At 31.4% G+C, this 19,472-nt stretch overlaps 1 protein-coding gene across 1 annotated transcript; it reads right to left on the bottom strand.

Annotated features, from left to right (window-relative positions):
- Positions 1-5,533: 5,533 nt before the first annotated feature.
- Positions 5,534-8,611, bottom strand: LOC145003785 (uncharacterized). Its single transcript, XM_078962697.1, has 2 exons — positions 7,971-8,611; positions 5,534-5,863 (listed from the first exon to the last, which is right to left on the bottom strand). The coding sequence occupies exons 1-2, from the start codon at positions 8,550-8,552 to the stop codon at positions 5,699-5,701; spliced, it is 747 nt and encodes a 248-aa protein (XP_078818823.1). The 5' UTR covers positions 8,553-8,611; the 3' UTR covers positions 5,534-5,698.
- Positions 8,612-19,472: the final 10,861 nt, after the last annotated feature.

The raw sequence follows: 19,472 nt of genomic DNA, 5'->3' as shown, positions 1-19,472 counted from the left end.
TAAAGGGTGCATTATAATGAATATATATAGATTCATACTTAATATGCAGCCCTTCAAACATAATCTATTCAAATATATTGATTTAAAAACCGTTCTGTAACATATTGATGTCAATTTTTACTATGCTCGTTCTAAGAAGAAACTGTAACATATTCCAAGACTTTTGGAGGTTCGCTAAACTGATGGAAGTATCTCAAAATTATATTAAAAAAAATTCACAAATTGATTCAAAAACTCAAATTAAAGCGCAATTAAGTTTAAATTTTATCCATTTACGTCGTGATTATTGGGTTTATTCCATAAGAAACTTTATATTTTGTCTATTTTCATTTTAGATCTAGCTTTTTTTTTTTTTTTTTTTTTTCAAAATAAACTGACGTTTTATTTATTCACTAGTTTATAACCCGTGGAAACTACAGTTACAAAATTAATTAAACTTTTATACTAAAAATTCAAAGTTACTAATAAATTATTTTAAATAAATTATTAAATATATGAAATTATAATCATTGAGTTAAATAAATATGTGAAATTATCACTTAATAATTTGTATTAATTTTATTTTAATTTTTATTTTAATGTTATTAATTCAATGTAGATAGAGTGAAAATTTAAAATTTAAAATTTGAAATAAATAAGCAAGTATTAATTAAGAGACATAATAGTGTGATACATGACAAAAGAAGAATAAAATATGCATTAATTAAGAGGTCTAAGAAGGTAACACATGTCAAAAGGAGAATAAAATTATTCTTTTATTAGAATAGAGATTGTTATTTTATTATAGAAGTCGGTTACCAACATATAACAAGAGATGGGCCTTAATAGAACCTCAGGTAGTCTGTGCTACCCCTCAATTTTATAGACATAATGAAATTTTTTTGATTTTGTTTTCGATGTAGTGTAATTTTCTTTGTGAGCTACCTCTAAAATTTACGTGTGCTACCCTGACACTAGGAGTGCACCACATATAACCCTATATCCCCTAATCACTTGTGTCCTAAGCATTGATCATCTACAGGAAGAATTCATTCTAAAATATTATGGATAAACGACACTTACATTGTCATAATAAGCAAGGTTAACATTAGTAATAGGCAATGAAAGCTTAAGAAGAATATTTTGAATTCAACATGTTTCTAAAACCACATTAGCAGCACCTCCATGTTCGTGGGAATATCTCCAACATCCCGCTATACGACCTCAATGTGTGTTGGGACATCTAGTCCAATCATGCCAATGTATGCGATAAAACTATTGGAATAGTATTAAACATAATCGAGAGGACCTTAAAGGCTTGCACATAGTCTAGTACACACTTTAAAGCTACCATTTGGGGTTCATGAGTTGCATACATGTGGAAACATATTTGTTGAACTACATATAATATATTGAAGCACTCCAACAAGGTTGCGATATAAAGTGGGGTTGGAGTAAGGTTGTCCATCATTGGCACTAAATTTTCCTTTGTATCGATGAAAGTGAGAATATGTTTGCAAAAAGACATTACAACACCTTTCTGTACTTTCATAGCATGCTTCTTTTGACATAAAAACAATACACTTGTATATCAGTAAACAGTGACACCAAGAAAATAGTTGAGATATCCAAGATCCTTCATTACAAGTTAATGTGCAAGTTTAACCATGATTTTGGTATGAATGTAATATGTCAACGCTTAGGACACACGTGTGTTAGGGGATATAGGGTTACATGTTGGTAACTGACTCCATTAATGAAATAACAAGGAATATGTTAAAGTTGAGTTCATTTGGATTTTTTTGTCTAAACCGAAACAAGAGGGAAAATATATGTTTTTTTTTTAATAAATGTAATTAATATGTTAACTATATGGGTTTACTTTATTAAGATATTTTGGAGGAAGATTTCGTTGATTTTGTGAGCCATTTCTATTCAAACTCTTCTATTCATAAGGGGTGTAATGCTTTCTTTTTTACTTTGATTCCGAAAATTAGTGATCCAAAGAATGTTAAAGATTTCAGACCTATTAGTCTAACTGGGTGCCAATATAAAGTTATTGGTGAACTTTTAGCTAATAGATTGGTGGTGGTTATTGGTAGTGTGGTGAGCATGGAGCAGTCGGCTTTTATTCGGGGCAAACAAATTTTAGATGGTCCATTTCTTCTGAACGAGATTGTGGCGTGGAGTAAGGCTTCTAAAAATCTACTTTTGATTTTTAAAGTGGATTTTGAAAAAACCTATGATTCTCTTTCATGGGATTATCTGATGGATATTATGCAGATTATGGATTTTAGATCTCTTTGGTGTAGGTGGATTATGGAGATGTTATCATCTGCTACAGCTTCGGTTCTTGTGAATGGTTCTCCTTTACGAGAATTTTCTATGTTTAGTGGGCTGCGACAGGGTGGTCTTTTATCCCCCTTCCTTTTTGTTTTGACCATGGAAGATTTGCATGTGGCTTTGAGTAGGGCTCAGATGGATAATGAAGGGGTATTACCATTGGTAACATTGACATGTCTTATCTTTTCTATGCTGGTGATGTTATTTTGATGGCTTCATGGGATCAGAATAATGCCTTAAACATTGTTCATATTCTTCAGTGTTTTTTATGGCTTCTGATTTGAAAATCAATTTACTTAAAAGTAAATTGTATGGAGTGGGGGTTACAGTTGGCCAAGTTGCTTCTTTGGCATTTCGTATGTGATGTAGTTAGAATAATCTCCCTTTCTTTCATCTGGGAGTTCCGGTTGGTCAGAATATGTTGAGAATTTGGTCTTGGTCTTCCATTATTGATCATTTTAAAAGTAGATTGGCAGGTTTGAAAGCAAAATGTCTTTCTTTTTGTGGGAGACTTACTATGATAAAGTCTGTTATTAGATCTATTGGTAGTTATTTGATGTCTATTTTCCATGTTCCTATTACGATGCTTAATACTTTAGAAATGATGAGAGCTTCTTTCTTTTGGGGTGCTAATTTGGATGATCACCGCATGCATTGGATGCGATGGGATAATCTCGTTGCTGATAGAGTATATGGTGGCTTGGGAGTAGGGAGTCTTTTTTGCTTATAATAGGGCTCTTCTGCTTCGGTGGCGGTGGCCTTTTTTCATCATTCGGATCTGATATGGGTCAGGGTGGTAAAAAAATTATAAGGTTTGGATGGCCAAGATGCTCCTTTGATTCCAAAAAGATCTTGGTCGGGCCTTTTGAGTGGAATTTCTCAGATGATAGCTAATCTCCATGATCGCGGGTTTGACCTTCATGCCCTTTTTGCTATTAGGATACATGATAGGGCTTATACTTCTTTTTGGCATGATGTTTGGGTGGGAGATACTCTGCTTGCTGTTTCTTTCCATAGAGTTTTTGCACTTGATATGTACCGTTCTCACATGGTTAGAGATCGTATTTTGATCGGTTGGGATATAGACAAGTTGAGACATTTTTCTAGGGGTAGTTTAGATCAATCACAATTAGTTGATGTTTTTGGCTTTAGTGCAGGGAATAGAGCTTAAATCCATTGTGAATAGATTGGGATGGATAACAAACATTTCTAACACATTTTCAATTTCTTCGGCACATCTATCTATTGATAATGGCTCTTTCACCTCCTGAAATGTGGTTACTAGATGGAATAATTGGGTCCCAATTAAACTCAATGTTCTCATTCGAAGGGTACAACATCTTAATATTCTTACGAGAGAGATTATATTCTAGAGGTATAATGTTGTCTACGATCATGTGCCCAATTTGTTCATCTTCTGTGGAGACCATCAATCATCTTTTTACAGGTTGCAAGGAGTTGATTGATATTTGGAATCGTATTGCTATTTGGTGGGGTTTTTCTCTTCCGGATCAGATTTTGGTGCAGTTAGTTATCTTCTGGCCTGAGTGATGCTGTTATTTTTACTACATTTTGGAGTATTTGAAATTTCCAAAACGCAATCATCTTTGGAACGGGTATCCCAAATAAGTCTTTTTTATTTGATGAAGTTGTAGAAAAAACGTTCTTTTGCATTTCAAATAGATGTAGTAAAGGTAAATTAGGATGGATTGAATGACTTCGAAACTCCACTTTAGCTTGTACTTTGATGTAAATTTTCCTAGCTTATTACCAGTTTAATATAATTATGTTGTTCCAATAATAATAATAATAATAATAATAATAATAATAATAATAATATGTTAACCAGCTTCACGAATGAAATAAAAAGTAATAGGTAAATTTATGTTTATTTTGAAAAATATTAGGTATAAAATGAAAAAAAAAACAACCACAAAATTAGGGTTTTTTTATGGAATAAACTTTATATATATATATATATATATATATATATATATATATATATATATATATATATATATATATATATATATATATATATATATATATATATATAAAGGTTCAAATGAGAACCAAAAAAGGTTAAGAACCGTAAGAACCTCTAATTTTAGATGTTTAGAAAAGATTTAGGGTTTAGGGTGTTTATAAAGGGTTTAGGGTTTAGGGTTTAGGGTGTTTATAAAGGGTTTAGGGGTTAAGGGTTAGGGTTTAAAGTTTAGAGTTTAGGGTTTAGGGTTTAGGGTTAACCTAAACCCTTTGTAAACATCTAAAGTTAGAGGTTCTTACGGTTCTTAACCTTTTTTGGTTCTCATTTGAACCACTCTCACACACACACACACACACACACACACACACACACATATATATATATATATATATATATATATATATATATATATATATATATATATATATATATATATATGGATTTTCTAATATGTGCCCTAAGAGCACACATAAGAAGTATTAATTATGAAAAATATTACCATAATTAAATTTGAAATACATATTATCAATTAATTAGTTATGGTAATATATATTATCAATTAATGTTTCTTATATGTGCCCTTAGGGCACATATTAGAAAATCATGATTATCATGATAGGTTTTAAACAAATAATGTGATTTAACGGTGGATTGTATATGAAAAAAAAATGATTAAATATATACAAAAAAATATTATTTCATTATTCTACAAAGTCATGTACGATCCTCCAGTCATGTGCATAGAGAGAGAAGCAAACATAAAAGCATGAGGTTGCACAGAGATGGAAGGTCAACATTTGATTTATTATATTTTTAGGTCTAATACTTAAAAATTGAAGTATATGAATTATATCTAACAAAAAAACCACAAAGCTCCGCCCGTGAGGTTGCCGAAGACAAATGAGAATGACTAATTATGGGATTAGTTTTTGTTAGTATTTATAACGTAATTACGCATTATGTAATATTTTCATTTACACTTTTATCTTTTATGTTCAAAGCAAAATTTTAAAATACTGGTATAACTGTTTAACTTATGTTATCAAAATAGTTCAAAAACAAAATCAATGCTACACTTCTAAAAAATTAAAACCCAGTCACAAGCCAAGATAATCGTTTAGGTCAAGTATTTCAAAAAAACATGCTGCTAATAAACTAAATAGTGTAGAATCATTTTAAACTATCACATCTGTTTTTACAGTTTCAAACATCAAACACTCATGCTGACATACAAACCGTGAACTGTATATAATTGCTTTCATGTAAAGTTTCAAAAATATTTAGTAAGCAATCAACAAACCTAAAAAAAATTAAAAAAAAAATAATAATAAAGGTACATAACTATAGTGGTTGATATAGGAATCATACTATTTCATCTAACCTTTAATTTTATTGTAGAGTGTTCACATTTTTTAGAACTTTTGTTTTAAAAACTAAAATGTATAAATTTTCCGTGGAAAAATAAAGAAAACAACCGGTTGCATGTGTCACAAATGACCCAAAACTTGAACCCACAATGCAATGCCAGGCCGGCCCATATACCTTGTCAAAATCCTGCAACACATAATAAAAGTATGACTACTTCTGTTAACAATACAAAATAAAGAAGATAATAACAGATAATATATATATATATATATATATATATATATATATATATATATATATATATATATATATATATATATATATATATATATATATATATATATATATATATATATAAAGTTTATGAAGCTTTTATTAACAATCACATAATTTAGGTATAATCGAAATCAACAAATTGTGATAACATATCAAATGAAATTAAAATGACTGCTTTGTTTTTATAATTTTTTCAATACGTTTCTACTTTCTAGTACGGTTGTTTAGAAAATATCACCATAAAACAAAAGTAGCAATTAATTTTATAACATATAACTTCTGTTTATTGATAAAAATATATATATAAATAGAAATATTTCATTTAACTATACATTTTTTAATTTCAATAATGCTATTATATCTACTAATAATATCTTTTCTACCTGATATTTTGTTAAAACGGATTATTTAATTCGTATGATCCTTAATTCTAAAAAAACTTTTAAAAAAATATTATCCCGTAAATTGATATCAGCAATCATACATCCAGAAATATAATTATCTTTCGAGAAATTAAATATCCTCCTACCTTTTCTTCCTACTTATCTTCCTACCCATGTATGATGATGATATGTGTCATATTTTGATAAGATTAATGATATTTTAATACACTTGTCATTATTTTAAATGGATAGGAAGATATGTAGGAAGAAAAGTAAAAGGATATTTAAAAGGATATTTAATTTCTCTTATCTAAATATTTATTATAATAGTGACATTTGTCAGTGTCATATATAACTCCTAGCTACATATTAATGCAAGTCCTATTTGATGCTCAAATGTGGTACAAATTTGATAACCTACAAAATTATTAATTTTGATTACAATAATAATTTGAATTTCATTAAGTGTACTGAATATACAAAATTTAATTTTACAAATGAATAGGCTTTTTCAACTACGAATATTAATTATGTAACACAAGGTTTAATAGATATGTAAAGTTCTTTTCGAAAATGACTTTTTTTTTTTTTCCGAAAATGAAATTAATATATAAGTTCATTATTTATTGTTAAAAAAATGCTCCAAATTGGTTAAATTAACTGCCGTATTACTTAATAACATCTTATTTAGTTAATAATATAACTTTTAAGCGAATAATATTTTTACAATTTAATACACAATTACTTACTTATTTAGTTTACCATATATATATATATATATATATATATATATATATATATATATATATATATATATATTCCGTGTAACGAACATACATTTAATATATTATAAAAAGACATTAAAGAACTTTTAATCCAACGGTATCATGTGTTTTTTTTTTTTTTTTTTTGAAGTTAAGGATTCAAATCTCGTTGTAAACATATGTGGAATTAAAAAATAGTTTAGAAATAAATTAGATTTGTTGTTTCAATAAAATAATAATAATAATAATGAAATAAAAATAAATAAATAATAAAACAGACCATGCAATTGCATTTGTTCAAAATAAATAGTTATCTTAAATAACATTAATTTGATTTTTCATGTTTAACCAAACATATCCATTTTTTTAATTTAAATATGTTTATAAATATAAACTATTATGATTTTAATATTGCAACTTGATAATTGTTACGACCGTACGTAATTCATTAATTTATATATGATAATAAACAGAAAATCTAAATTGAAAATTATATTTAATTGTTTCTTAAAATACTTACTATATGATTATATTCTTATGTCATTATCAGTTATATATCAGATTCATATTTGTCACATTTTTGTTAATTAACCGAAATAAATGATAATTTAAGACAAGACTACAAAACAGTTTGATAAAAAAAAATGTTTGGTTGTTTGATTATTTTTTGATAACTTTTGGTAGATAATTTGATTAATATAAAACAAAATCAATGAAGTAGTCATAGACATTATTTACAACCAGAATTTTTACTAATTCTGCTCCCAAAGAAATGCACCCATTTTTATGGTCACCATTTCCGCAACATTATTCTTTAATTATTTGAATATTATACTTTAAAAGTTGTAGAATTTGAGAAAAATTACATACCTTTTTCATGTTGAAAGCAATTTGTTTGGGGGCAAATTTCTCCAAGCTATCCAAAGTTTTTCTGGCACACCGGAATGCATGGACTTGCATGAACGCCGGCATGTCCGTCACAAACACCTTCACCTGAAACAACTCCGCCAACTCCCCCACATTAACCATTACCATCTCCGCCCTATTCTCGGCTGATCTCCGCCCTGCCACCATCCCCACTTCAGTTCCCCACGCTGGTTTCCTCCCTTCTCCGATCCCTGAAACAGTTTTCCTACCTTGCTCAATCGCAGAAACCAATTTGGTGCCATCACTAGTCGCCGGAACCGACCTCCTACCGCTGTCAATCGCCGGAACCGACTTTCTTGAAGATTCTTGAACCATTTCTTTTGTATCTTCTTTGTCGGGATTGTGATGGTGGGTCTTTTCTCGGTAGGTTTTGGATCTCCATAGTAGTGATCCTAAGGTCCGGGAAATGGATTTCTTTGTGATGGTGGTTGGCGGCGGAGTTGTTGCGAGGTAGTGTGGCTCCGGTTGGTGATTTCCTGTGTCGAGTTTGTATACGTACATGATTCCTTTCTTGTGGGTTGCCATTTTGGTGCAAAAATTGTAAATGCAGTATTTGTAGAGAGAGAGAGAGAGAGAGAGAGAGAGAGAGAGAGAGAGAGAGAGAGAGAGAGAGAGAGAGAGAGAGAGAGATGGCTAAAGAAGGAATTTTATGGTATATATTTTGTAAATAAAAAAACTATAACAGATAAAAAAACTTTCATGAATTTATTGATACAATTTAAATATTAGTTTTTAAACGTAATATTTGACTTCACATAACACTAAGACTTCTCGGTGTGGTACGCGGTTTGGAACCGCAGTCATGCCACGTGGGACATGAACACCGCCCCCAGGGTGCGGTTTGGGGCGGTCGAGACCGCACTACGGCCCTTGAAGATCGTGTTCTGTGATTGGTTGCTCCTCTCTTGACCGTTCAAAGATTCATTCCATTTAATTGGTTTTTTTTTTTTTTTTTTTTTTTTTTTTTTTAATAACCTTTTACTCCATCTATATATACATATGTTATCATTTTTACATTCACACAACCTTTAAACACATAAAAATACAATCATTTTATCCAATTTTCTTGAAAAAATGTCTTCTTCCAAAAGACCTAGCAAAGATAAAACATCAGTTAGAAACACCAACACCCCAATACCTTCATTTGATCAACCGATTTTCTCACCTCCGTATTACCACTATGGCGGTATGTTTCCTTCTTTTCCACATCGACCAGGGCAACCACATCCACAAACACCACCACTACCACCACCCGACCCGGATTTTAATCCATTTGATTTTTTGTCCCAACCCGAGTTTGTGCAATAAACACAAACACAACCAGAAACGGTCGTTTCTGATTCTGAACCAGAATTCGTTACAGAAACTCAGCCCACTCGAGCAACGAATAAAAGAAAAGAGAAGGCGGAGGCTAGATGTTGGGAACCTTTGGAAGCGTTGGTGTTGGCACAATCTTGGATCGATATTTCAGAAGACGCGGGGGTTGGAAAAGACCAAAAGCATGACCGCTTTTGGATTCGCGTTTTACACAGGTTCTATAAAGGAATGAGCCGTGGAGAATACCATTCAAAACATCAAGTGTACTCCAAATGGGGGAAGATGAACAAGGAAGTCATGTTGTTTAATGACTTGTGGAACAACATGAAACGTCAATGGAAAAGTGGAGAAAGTGATGAAGTCATTTTGCAGAAAGCCTTGAAAGTGTATCAAAAAGAAAATCTGAAGGCTTTCAAGTTTCTTGAAGTTTGAAATTTTTTGAAAGATAACAGGAAATGGCTGAGTAGCAAAACATCTGACCAACATATCGACAGTGGGTCAAAACGCAGCAGAACATCTGAATCCGACCACACTACATCAGATGCTCGTGTTCAGTTTGATCTGAACGAAGATGAACCTGTTCCAGTTTCACCACCTTCTCGACCATTGGGAAGAGACAAATCAAAAAGCAAAGGCAAAGGCAAAGCGTCGGATTCAGATGATTTGAAAGAAATGAGAACCGACATGAAGGATATAAAAGAGAGAATGGATAAGATTTTGAAAATTACTTCTGAAAGAGAGCTTCGGAAACAAAGGGAGAGCGACATGCGAATACTAGCAATGGACACGTCGAATATGACCGGGGCCGAGCTTGAAGTGGTTTTGACGATGAAGGAGGAAGTGAAAAACCGTTATATGAATCGTGGCTAATTTCTAGTTTTTTTTTTCAAGTTTTTAATGGTTTCTTGTGTGTTTTTTTTTTAAAGTTGTTGGTTTTTTGTTTCTACTTTGTTTTTCTAAATTTTTAGGTTTTTTTTTTTTTTTAAATTAGGCAATGTATGGTATTTGTATTTTTAATTAATGAACTATTATGTTTTTAAAATTATGTTTTTTTTATTAAAAAATAAGTTTTATTAAATTAAAATAGTTAACAAAAAAAAACAAAAAAAAAAAGAAAAAATAAATAAAACTAAAACTGTGGCACCACACCCTTGGTGTGGCAAGAAACCACACTTAAGTGGTAAAATGTGATGTGGCGCTTACGTGGCGAGGGAGGGAGTGCGGTTTCGGTGGCACCACTCCCTCCAGCCTAAGAAGTACGAGAGTAATTAAATATCTAAAATATAATAATAATGATCTTTTTGTAACATCTTACATTCCTATTCATTTTATTATATGTCATTTTATGATAATTTTAAATTAAATTTTATTCCACATATCAATTTTATGGTTTTTTCATTTTATTAAATTTCATATATATTTGAACATAATAATAAATTTATATTACTTTTATTAATAGATTTTCCTTATAATTTCAATATTACTTTATTAAAGCCTCATTAGTTTTCTTTATTTATTTATCTAAATTATTTGTTTAAATTTAAAAGAGAAAAAAACAATTTAATTTTAATAATTCAATATTTTTCTCAATTTTCTTATAAATTCAAACTTTTCAAATATTTATAATTTCATATTTATTTTTTATTTGAAAGAAACTCATGTAATACATGGGTCTCACACCTAGTCATTTCTAATAAATAAAGATTTTTTTTGGTCATATTTCACATTCTCATTTATTTTACCACATGTAATTTTATGATTATTTTAAATAAATTTTTATTTCACATGTCATTTTATGATTTTTTTTTTCATTTTATTAAATTCTAGATCGTATTTAAATGTAATAATCTATGCATATCAATTTCATTAATGAACTTTCCTTCTAATTTCAAATTTACTAAATTAAAGATTCATTAATTTTTTTATTTTTTTATCTAAAGTATTTGTTTAAATTTAAAAGAGAAAAAAAAAAACACTTTAATTTTTATAGTTCAATATTTTCTCACTTTTCTTATAAATTCAAACTTCTCAAATGTGTAGAATTTTGTATTTAGTTTTCCTTTTAAATAAACTCATGTAATACATGGGTCTCACACCTAGTTTAATAATATAAATTTATGAAAATATGTAGAACATAAAAACTAAAATTACAATTATCTATCAAACTTGCTAAGGTGTTGTTTGTTTTTCCAAAATGAAATTTTATGAAATATGTGGACCACCTTTGCAACCCTCTGCGGCAGATGATAATGATCAAAAGGCCGCAATCTATAATAAAAAGTTTGTTTTTTTAACATTGGCAAACTGTTGCAACAAACTGAAATTTAAATAAATTAATTTGACAAATTGAATATAATTCTCAACACCAAATATTTAATAATTTTAGTCTTAAAACATTGAAATAATATTAAAAAGAACATGTAAAAAACAAAAATATAAAATTTCTATAACAAAAAATCTAAAAAAATGTAAAAGAAGCTATCAACTTCTTTTGTCTAGAAAAAAATTAATTTTAAAGAACATAAAAAAGAGAAATTTAAAAAAAAAATTAAGAAAATGTTGCAAACAATATCTAGAAAATTCGTAAAATAATAACACATATTCAAAAAGATGCAACTGAAACTAAAAATATTATTAAAAGAAACAGTAAATATTTTAAAAAATCAAAGGTTTTTATAAGAATCAAGTTATAAAATATTGTGGAAACTATAAGAAATTGTATCAAATCCGTAAATCAAACTTAAAAAAAAAAAAATCAAAGTTTTTAAAAAAATAGTAAGTATCACTACAGCCCAACAAACTTACATGTTTTAGTTTAACAGGTCCATCATCTTATTTTTTTTGATTTCTAATGGCAAAAACTTGTGTTTTACTGGTTAATTTGGGTACACAACCAATTATAACTGGTTAGATCTGCCAAATAGGTTAGAAAATAATGACATGTAGCCTCGTCAACAACACTTGGCGCCTAGTAGAGTTCTGCCTTGTCAATCTAAGCCTTACTCTAACACCTTTTTCTTACCAAAACAAAAATATTTCACATTTTTCTTTTCTATCTTTTTCAAAATCGGGAAATGGAAAAAGCTTAATTTTGTTAACAATGGTGGCCTTCGATTACCATTAGGGTTCAGGTTTTTCCCGGTTCTTCCCGACTGATGAAGAGCTTGTGGTAGACTTCTTGAAACGCAAGGTTTAGTCTCGCCCTGTGGCTTCCCCCATCATCGCTGAAGCTTAGGATTTACGAGTTGTTGAGTTCTGTGACTCTTCTTTCTGAAAATCCAAAAAACTCTTTCAAATAAATGTAATGTGAGGTGATGATGGTTTGTTATTTTGTGTTTTGGGGGATCTGCAGAAAGAAAGGTACTCAAATGGAAAAGGATCCAATCAAGAAACTATAATTTTTTCATTGTTTGTCAAAAAAATTAATAAATATGATCAAGAAATGATATAATCAGAAGCTTTGAGGAATTTTTATATAACCTAAAATGATAATGGCCAAGAGCATGTTTAACAACCCAACTGAATTCTCCAACATATCTGCTACCATTTTCACAAGTATGAATCCCACATCCATGGCCTTGTAGCGAGTGATAACACTGATTTTTTTCATACTTCAACCTGAAAACCCACTTGCAATAAACAATGTTACTGTAAGAAACGAGATGAACTAGGGATCAATTGCCATTTTTGACAAGCACATAGTATTTGCTGGCCATTGCTTGATGTCACTTGAGATATTTGTTGGAGATGAATCTAAACACACCGTATCCATGTCTCAATCCTTGCCTTGAGCATCGATAACTTTAACCTCTTAACCATTCACCGAAATATGCATTTACGGTGTAGAATTTGTACACACCAAATCCATGTCTCAATCCTTGCTTGTACTGCCCTCTACATCAGCTTTCCCTGACCCGTTTGTGAGGTGTTAATCTAGGAGTCGTTCCGGTAACTGAATCATAATCAAAATCACCGTTGCCGATCAGATTTGATGTTCATGATCAAGCGACTCTATCAATAATAAAGAAGATGAAGAACAGAGTGAAGAACCAGAAGAATGTTGATTAAAATTGGAAGAGACACCGCTGCTATCTTTTCTGATTTAAATCTTTGATTTTCTTGTGATGCAATTCATAAGTGATTATTAGTTTTCTCTAAAACGAGAAGTTGAAGGAGTCTTCGTTGATTTCATGGCCATCGCTATTGAATTTAGGATTATTGTCAATCATGTAATGTGAAAATTAAGGTGACAGTTTAATAATTGACTTTGCATATTAAACCTGCTAACTAGGAAGGGGTTCGCCGGATGACCCTTTCAATTTTTTCAAAACGACTTTTTAATTCTTAAAATCATGACCTCGTACCCTTAGAATGCAAAAAAAAGGCGAGGGACCTTGTAAACCAAAGCACGTAAATTTGTTGGGCTACAGTGACAATTACAAAAAAAAAATCAAGTTATACCACATTTCTAAAAAAATCACTTGAAAAAAAAATGAAAGCTGAAGAGGTTTGAAGAGGCAAATCAAGTGTTGCATCACGCAGAACACGCGCAAAGATTTTGTAGTCTGAAGCCTTGCAAAAAAGAAACTGTTGTGAGAGGGAAAGTGTTGTGCATGTGTTACGTCTTGTAGTAAAAAGTGGTCTGAAGAGGTTTTTCTAAGGGGTTGTTTGTTTATTCAGAAAACAACTTCTGACCACATCTTGTTTCATGGTGCAGTACGCGTGCAACACTTGGTCTTTCACAACTGTTTTTTTATAACCCTTCTGACTTAAAAACTGCTATGTGTGTGATGTGTGGCGCAGCACTGAACCAACCTCTTCAAATCACTTTATAACGTCCCGATGATGAGGTATTTCCAAATTTAACCCTTAAGTATGAATGTTTATGGTATTTAGCCCCTGTGTATGTGAAAGCTTGCAAAATGGCCCATAGTGTCATTTTTATAATTTAAGACTGAAGGTTAGTACGTCGGGTGTACGATGTGTACGATGGGTGTGCATGTACGAGTTTAGTACGTTAGGCGTACATCGCATACATAGGGCGTATGTGCGAAGGTTTCAAACTAGGATTGTATTTCATTAGATCTTGATAAATCCTTGATTCATGAGCATTTTGTCCCAAGTCTTGACCTTTTTGGAGTATTGTTGGATTAGTGTCTAAGTCCATAACTATTTTGGTATGTACTTGACCCGATGGTGCATGGTCCTTTTGGGTTGCCTTCACCAAAGCAACTTGATTGGAGAAATAAATAAAGAGAGAAAGGTTCTTATGATTTATTAATATGTTATAAGAATAATATATTAAAGGAGAAATCATATTTGTTTAATTAATATTGGTCAATAATTAATTAGGAATTAATTTTGTGATCAAGTGTAATTAATTAAACTAGAGGGGCTGATTTGAAATTATGTGATAGTTACAAAATAAGGTAAGGATTATCTTAAATATAGGGTGAATGAATTTGAGGTGATAAGGCCTTAGAATTTGACTATGATAAGGTTTCAAGGATTATCTTATGGGTTGCTTTGTGGATAAGCAACTAGATAAGGATAATGACTGAAACCCTATCTCTACACCTATATAAACACCCCTTGGCTCATGAATTCGTGTATCCCTTCCCAAGGAGTCCTAAGGACGAATTCTAACCTCTCTCCTCTCTCTTTATACCTTCTCCATTTGCTCTTGGTGTTTGTAAGCCATTAGAGGAGTGACACTTGTGACTCTAAGAATTCCAAAGTCAATTCAAGGAGGAATTAGGATTGATATTACTCTATAACAATCAAGGTATGTTCTTAAACCCATTCATATGTTAATATCGATTTCATATACTATAATTAGGGTTTATAGTCTTGGATTCAAAGCATGTATAATAGAGAAACCTAGATCCAAGCATTAGGGTTTGTATGAGCACATAGGATGTCTTATGACCAAAACTCATCAGTGGTATCAGAGCCTAGATTGGTTTCAATTGTATTGATGCATTGTATATCTGGAAAATTCAATTTTTGGTGTTCTAGAGGCTGGAGTCGCCGAGTCCAGGGTGACTCGACGAGTCTGGGCTTGACTCGACGAGTCCACTCGTCAGATAGTGCTTATCTCGGGATTTCTTGCTGTTTTTGCATTAGGATAGTTACCTTATCATGTTAGATCAATATAAATCGGATTTTATGATATATATGACTATATCCTTGATCTAATTAAAGATAATTATCAATTAATAAAATATTTGTTTACTTATATGATAATTGATTGATTATTTTGATTAAATTGATAAATTGTTTTGCAAGAAATCATTAAATAAATCAAATATAGATAATTATGTGATTAAATGTTAATTTAGATTATTTGTTATTTGATCCTTGTTGTTATGAAAAGTTTCATATTTTACCCTTTAGGTTTTATAGTTTAAATTTGAACCCAAAAGTGTTGTTGTTTTGAAATTCAAATAGTTAAAACCCTAATGTTTTGAAAAAGGCTTCAAAACTTGCCCTCGAGTTTTGGAATTTAAATTTTGATTAAAAAGTTTAATTTTGATGTATATTTAAATTCTAACCCTAATGTTTTGAAATGTTTCAAAACTTGCCCTCAAGTTTTGGAATTTAAAGTTGATTAAAAAGTTTAATTAGGAACGTTAAATTCCAAAACCCTAGTTTTGAAAAGTTCAAATACACCCTTATGGTTTTATTAATTAATTAAGGTGTATAGTTAAAAGAGATTTAAAAAATCCATAAAAGTTTAGGTTAACCAATTAATTGAATTAAAAGTGTAATTGTTAAAGTTAACCACATAGTATTTTAAAAGTTATAAAATACACCCTATACTATATATAACATTAAAAGTCTAACATTATATATGTATAACTAAAAGTCAGTCTTACCGTTAGTAGGCCTCATTCACGAAGCTGGTCTATAAGGGGTGTTTAAGGAAATTGCCTATAAAATGGCGATTGAATGGGTATCCACTCTTACCCACCGCACTCTTGACTAGTGGAGGGTCGTTAGCCGAACGGGTAGGATAGGACGAAACCTTCCATTATAAGTATAATGAAATACAAAGTAACTAAATGTTTTGCAAATTCCCAATCTTAGTTACTTAGGCAAAAGTGAATTGATGCAATTCCATGAAATTACACTTTGTGCCCTTGCGAAGACGTTAGTGGAGCGTGTGTGGTTTACCGGCACACTAAATGGGTTTAAGCAAAGGTAGCAAAGGGTGACTCAATGTTTGTCATAGTTCGGTGGAGCGTGTGTGGTTTACCGGCACATCGAATAGGTGACTGTAACATGTGAGGGCACCATGTAAGTTTGCATGGTTATTCACACCCGCTTTGTGATCCTCGGCATCCCATTCACAAACAAGAGGGGCATATCGAGATTTAAACATGCCATTGAAAGTTCAATGAATCTCAAAGGATCTAGGAGTTTTCATAGATTTAAAACTTAAATTTCTTTTTCGTTTTTTGTGGTGGAAATTAGTGAATCGTTATTCACTTACCTTCAAATATTCTGCAATTAGGGTTACGGCATCCCTCTCCCGAGTTGTAGAATATTGTGTTGGGTCCAAGCCTTAGTATTTCATTTGGGTGATTTACTAAGGACTCAATCTATCAACTAACTTGAATTCGTTTTTCTCCCGTTTTGTAGATGTCAAAGTTCGACAACTATGGTCTTCCCAAATACCGTGGAACAAGCATTCCACATGAAGATGATATTCCACGATTCGATCGAGGAACAAGAGATCATGCTTCACTTCCTCCTCCTCCTCCAATTATTCTCCCTAACCCACAAGTTCAAAGGCTTGAAAAGTTCAAGATCACTCAAGCCCTTTTGGCAAGTGAACATAAAGAAGGAAAGTCGGTGTGTGCACACGTCCTAGGGATGAAGTCACACTGTTGGGATCCGTTGTCTGTGAGGAAATGGATGTTGATTGGGTTCTTCAGTCACTTCCTAACTCATATAGTGAGTTCGTAAAAGAGTACTATATGAGGAACCGCGACGTGACCCTTATAGATCTCACCTATATGCTTATTGCTGCTGAATCAGCAATGGTTTGGCGTAATAGAAAAGCAAAGTTGATTGGTGAATCTGCCTTCGAGACTTCTATGGATATAGACAATGGCAACGAAAGACATGCTATGATTGAAAAGATTGATCATAAGAGAAAGGCGATGTCTGAAGTAGTTCCATGTCATGTTCCCAAAAGAGTCAATTTGCTTTTATTGCCAAGAGAAGGGGCATTGGAGACGAAGCTGCCCTATTTACCTAAGAGATCTAAGAGATGGGAGAGTCGAAACATATGGCTCTAATATAGGTAAAATCCATTAACTAACTCGTTTAAGCTTCTATTCTAGATTCTTAATACATAATGTGATAAGATTACAATTGATGTCTTGTAAGATCGAAGAAAAGAAAGGAAGCTTAAGGGAAGAAGTGAGCAGAATCTAACCGTGAAGGAATGGATTTCGATCGCGTTTCTTGAAGATTAGATTCTTGAGCTACTACTTAGAGTTAGAATTAGATTGCTAAGAAAGATGTATTAGCATAAGTTTTTCAATGAGTTGCATTGTAAGGACAAATTTTTCCGCAGTAAAATAAATTTTGATTTTAAATTTTATTTATCCTTACAATGGCGTGTATGAAAAATTGATGTTAAAATTATTAGCAATAATGGATTTGTTTCTTATTGTGTTATGGAAAGTCAAGAATTTACCAAATAGGGAGAGTTTCTCATCGCCCAAGTTTCAATTGGACAGAAATTTGGAATCATGCAACTTGGTTGCACGATGAATGAGAAATTTCATATTTTGGAAATTAGACTAATTCATTGACAAAGTGTCAAGTGAAGGACTAGGAGATCAAGTACACAAAGTTGCGTGTTGATCAAAGTCCACCATAAGAGTAACAAAGACATTCTTCATGATTTACTAAAGGTTTAGTAAATATGATTAAGTGTAATTCTGAATTGATTGAAAATGTTTAAATCAATAATAAGAAGAGTCAAGTAGGTAGAAAGATAAAAGCTTCTCCATTCTAAGAAGAAGGGAGAGTACCTTTTATGCTTTATGATAGGTTTTAATGATTAAGAACCATATCTCAATTGATCCTCTAAGTAAGTCTTAGTACAATTGTATGTTTGAGAAGAGGAATCAAGAATTGAAGAAATGGAAAAATCAAGAAGTCTATCATACTTCGTTCCAATAACAAGTCTTAAAGTTAAGATTGTGGCAATGAGTGAAAAGTATTAAAGGTTTATAACATTCATAAAATGTTGAAAGTTGTGATGTCTTGAATAAGACAAAGACCAACTTGGACCAATTTATGAAGTGTTTTGATAAAAGCTACACTAAATCTTGAATATTTGATTGTCAACAAATGTTTATTGACAAGAGAATCTTATACGTCAAGGAGTCAGTGGGAATCTTAACGGTCTTGAAAGGTTTCAAGAACAAGTCAAATAAACCTTATCGATCATCACTAGCACACGAGTTGAGGCTTACAACCTATCGTGTTGAGAATATTTTGATTATGTGCTGTTCCAATTGAGTTAATTATGCATGTGAGTTCTTTGAGTTCTCATTTTGAATGCATAAAAGGCAAGGCACCTTGATCAATGAAAGGTACATTGATAGGAAAAAGGTGAGCTGCTTAACTACTTGGAAGATGTAGTGGACAGCTGTACTACCATAAGGCAAGAAATCAAGATTAAGAAAGTTCGGTCCATATGAGTTTGAATTTGTCGTAAACTTTGGTTTTAACAAATTCACATGGATAGGAACACATACACCGTTTAAATCTAAGTGTCATAAGATTTCCTCCTTCATGAAAATGATTGTGAGGAAATGATTTCACTAAGAAAGATTTTAAGAAGATAGTGATTGTAAAATTGCATTCTCAAATTCGATTATGGTTACGGTATCCCTTTCCATAATTTGAATTGTGAGGTTTGGCAATTAGTCTTAATTGTTGAGACACACATATGAACTATCTAAAGGCAAAGGTGTATAAGTTCAAGAAGCCTTGATAAAAGATTATCAAAGCATTAAGTATTAGAAACATTGACTTAAGAAGTTCAATAAGTATTGTTTGCTGAAAGTTAAGATGTTTATGAATACATGTCAAAGCTACTGG

This window comes from Lactuca saligna, chromosome 7, assembly GCF_052625555.1.
Source record: "Lactuca saligna cultivar CGN05327 chromosome 7, ASM5262555v1, whole genome shotgun sequence".
NCBI classification, from domain to species: Eukaryota; Viridiplantae; Streptophyta; class Magnoliopsida; order Asterales; family Asteraceae; genus Lactuca; species Lactuca saligna.
The sequence above is the reverse complement of the archived record's forward strand: the minus strand, read 5'-3'. Positions and strand labels throughout refer to the sequence as shown.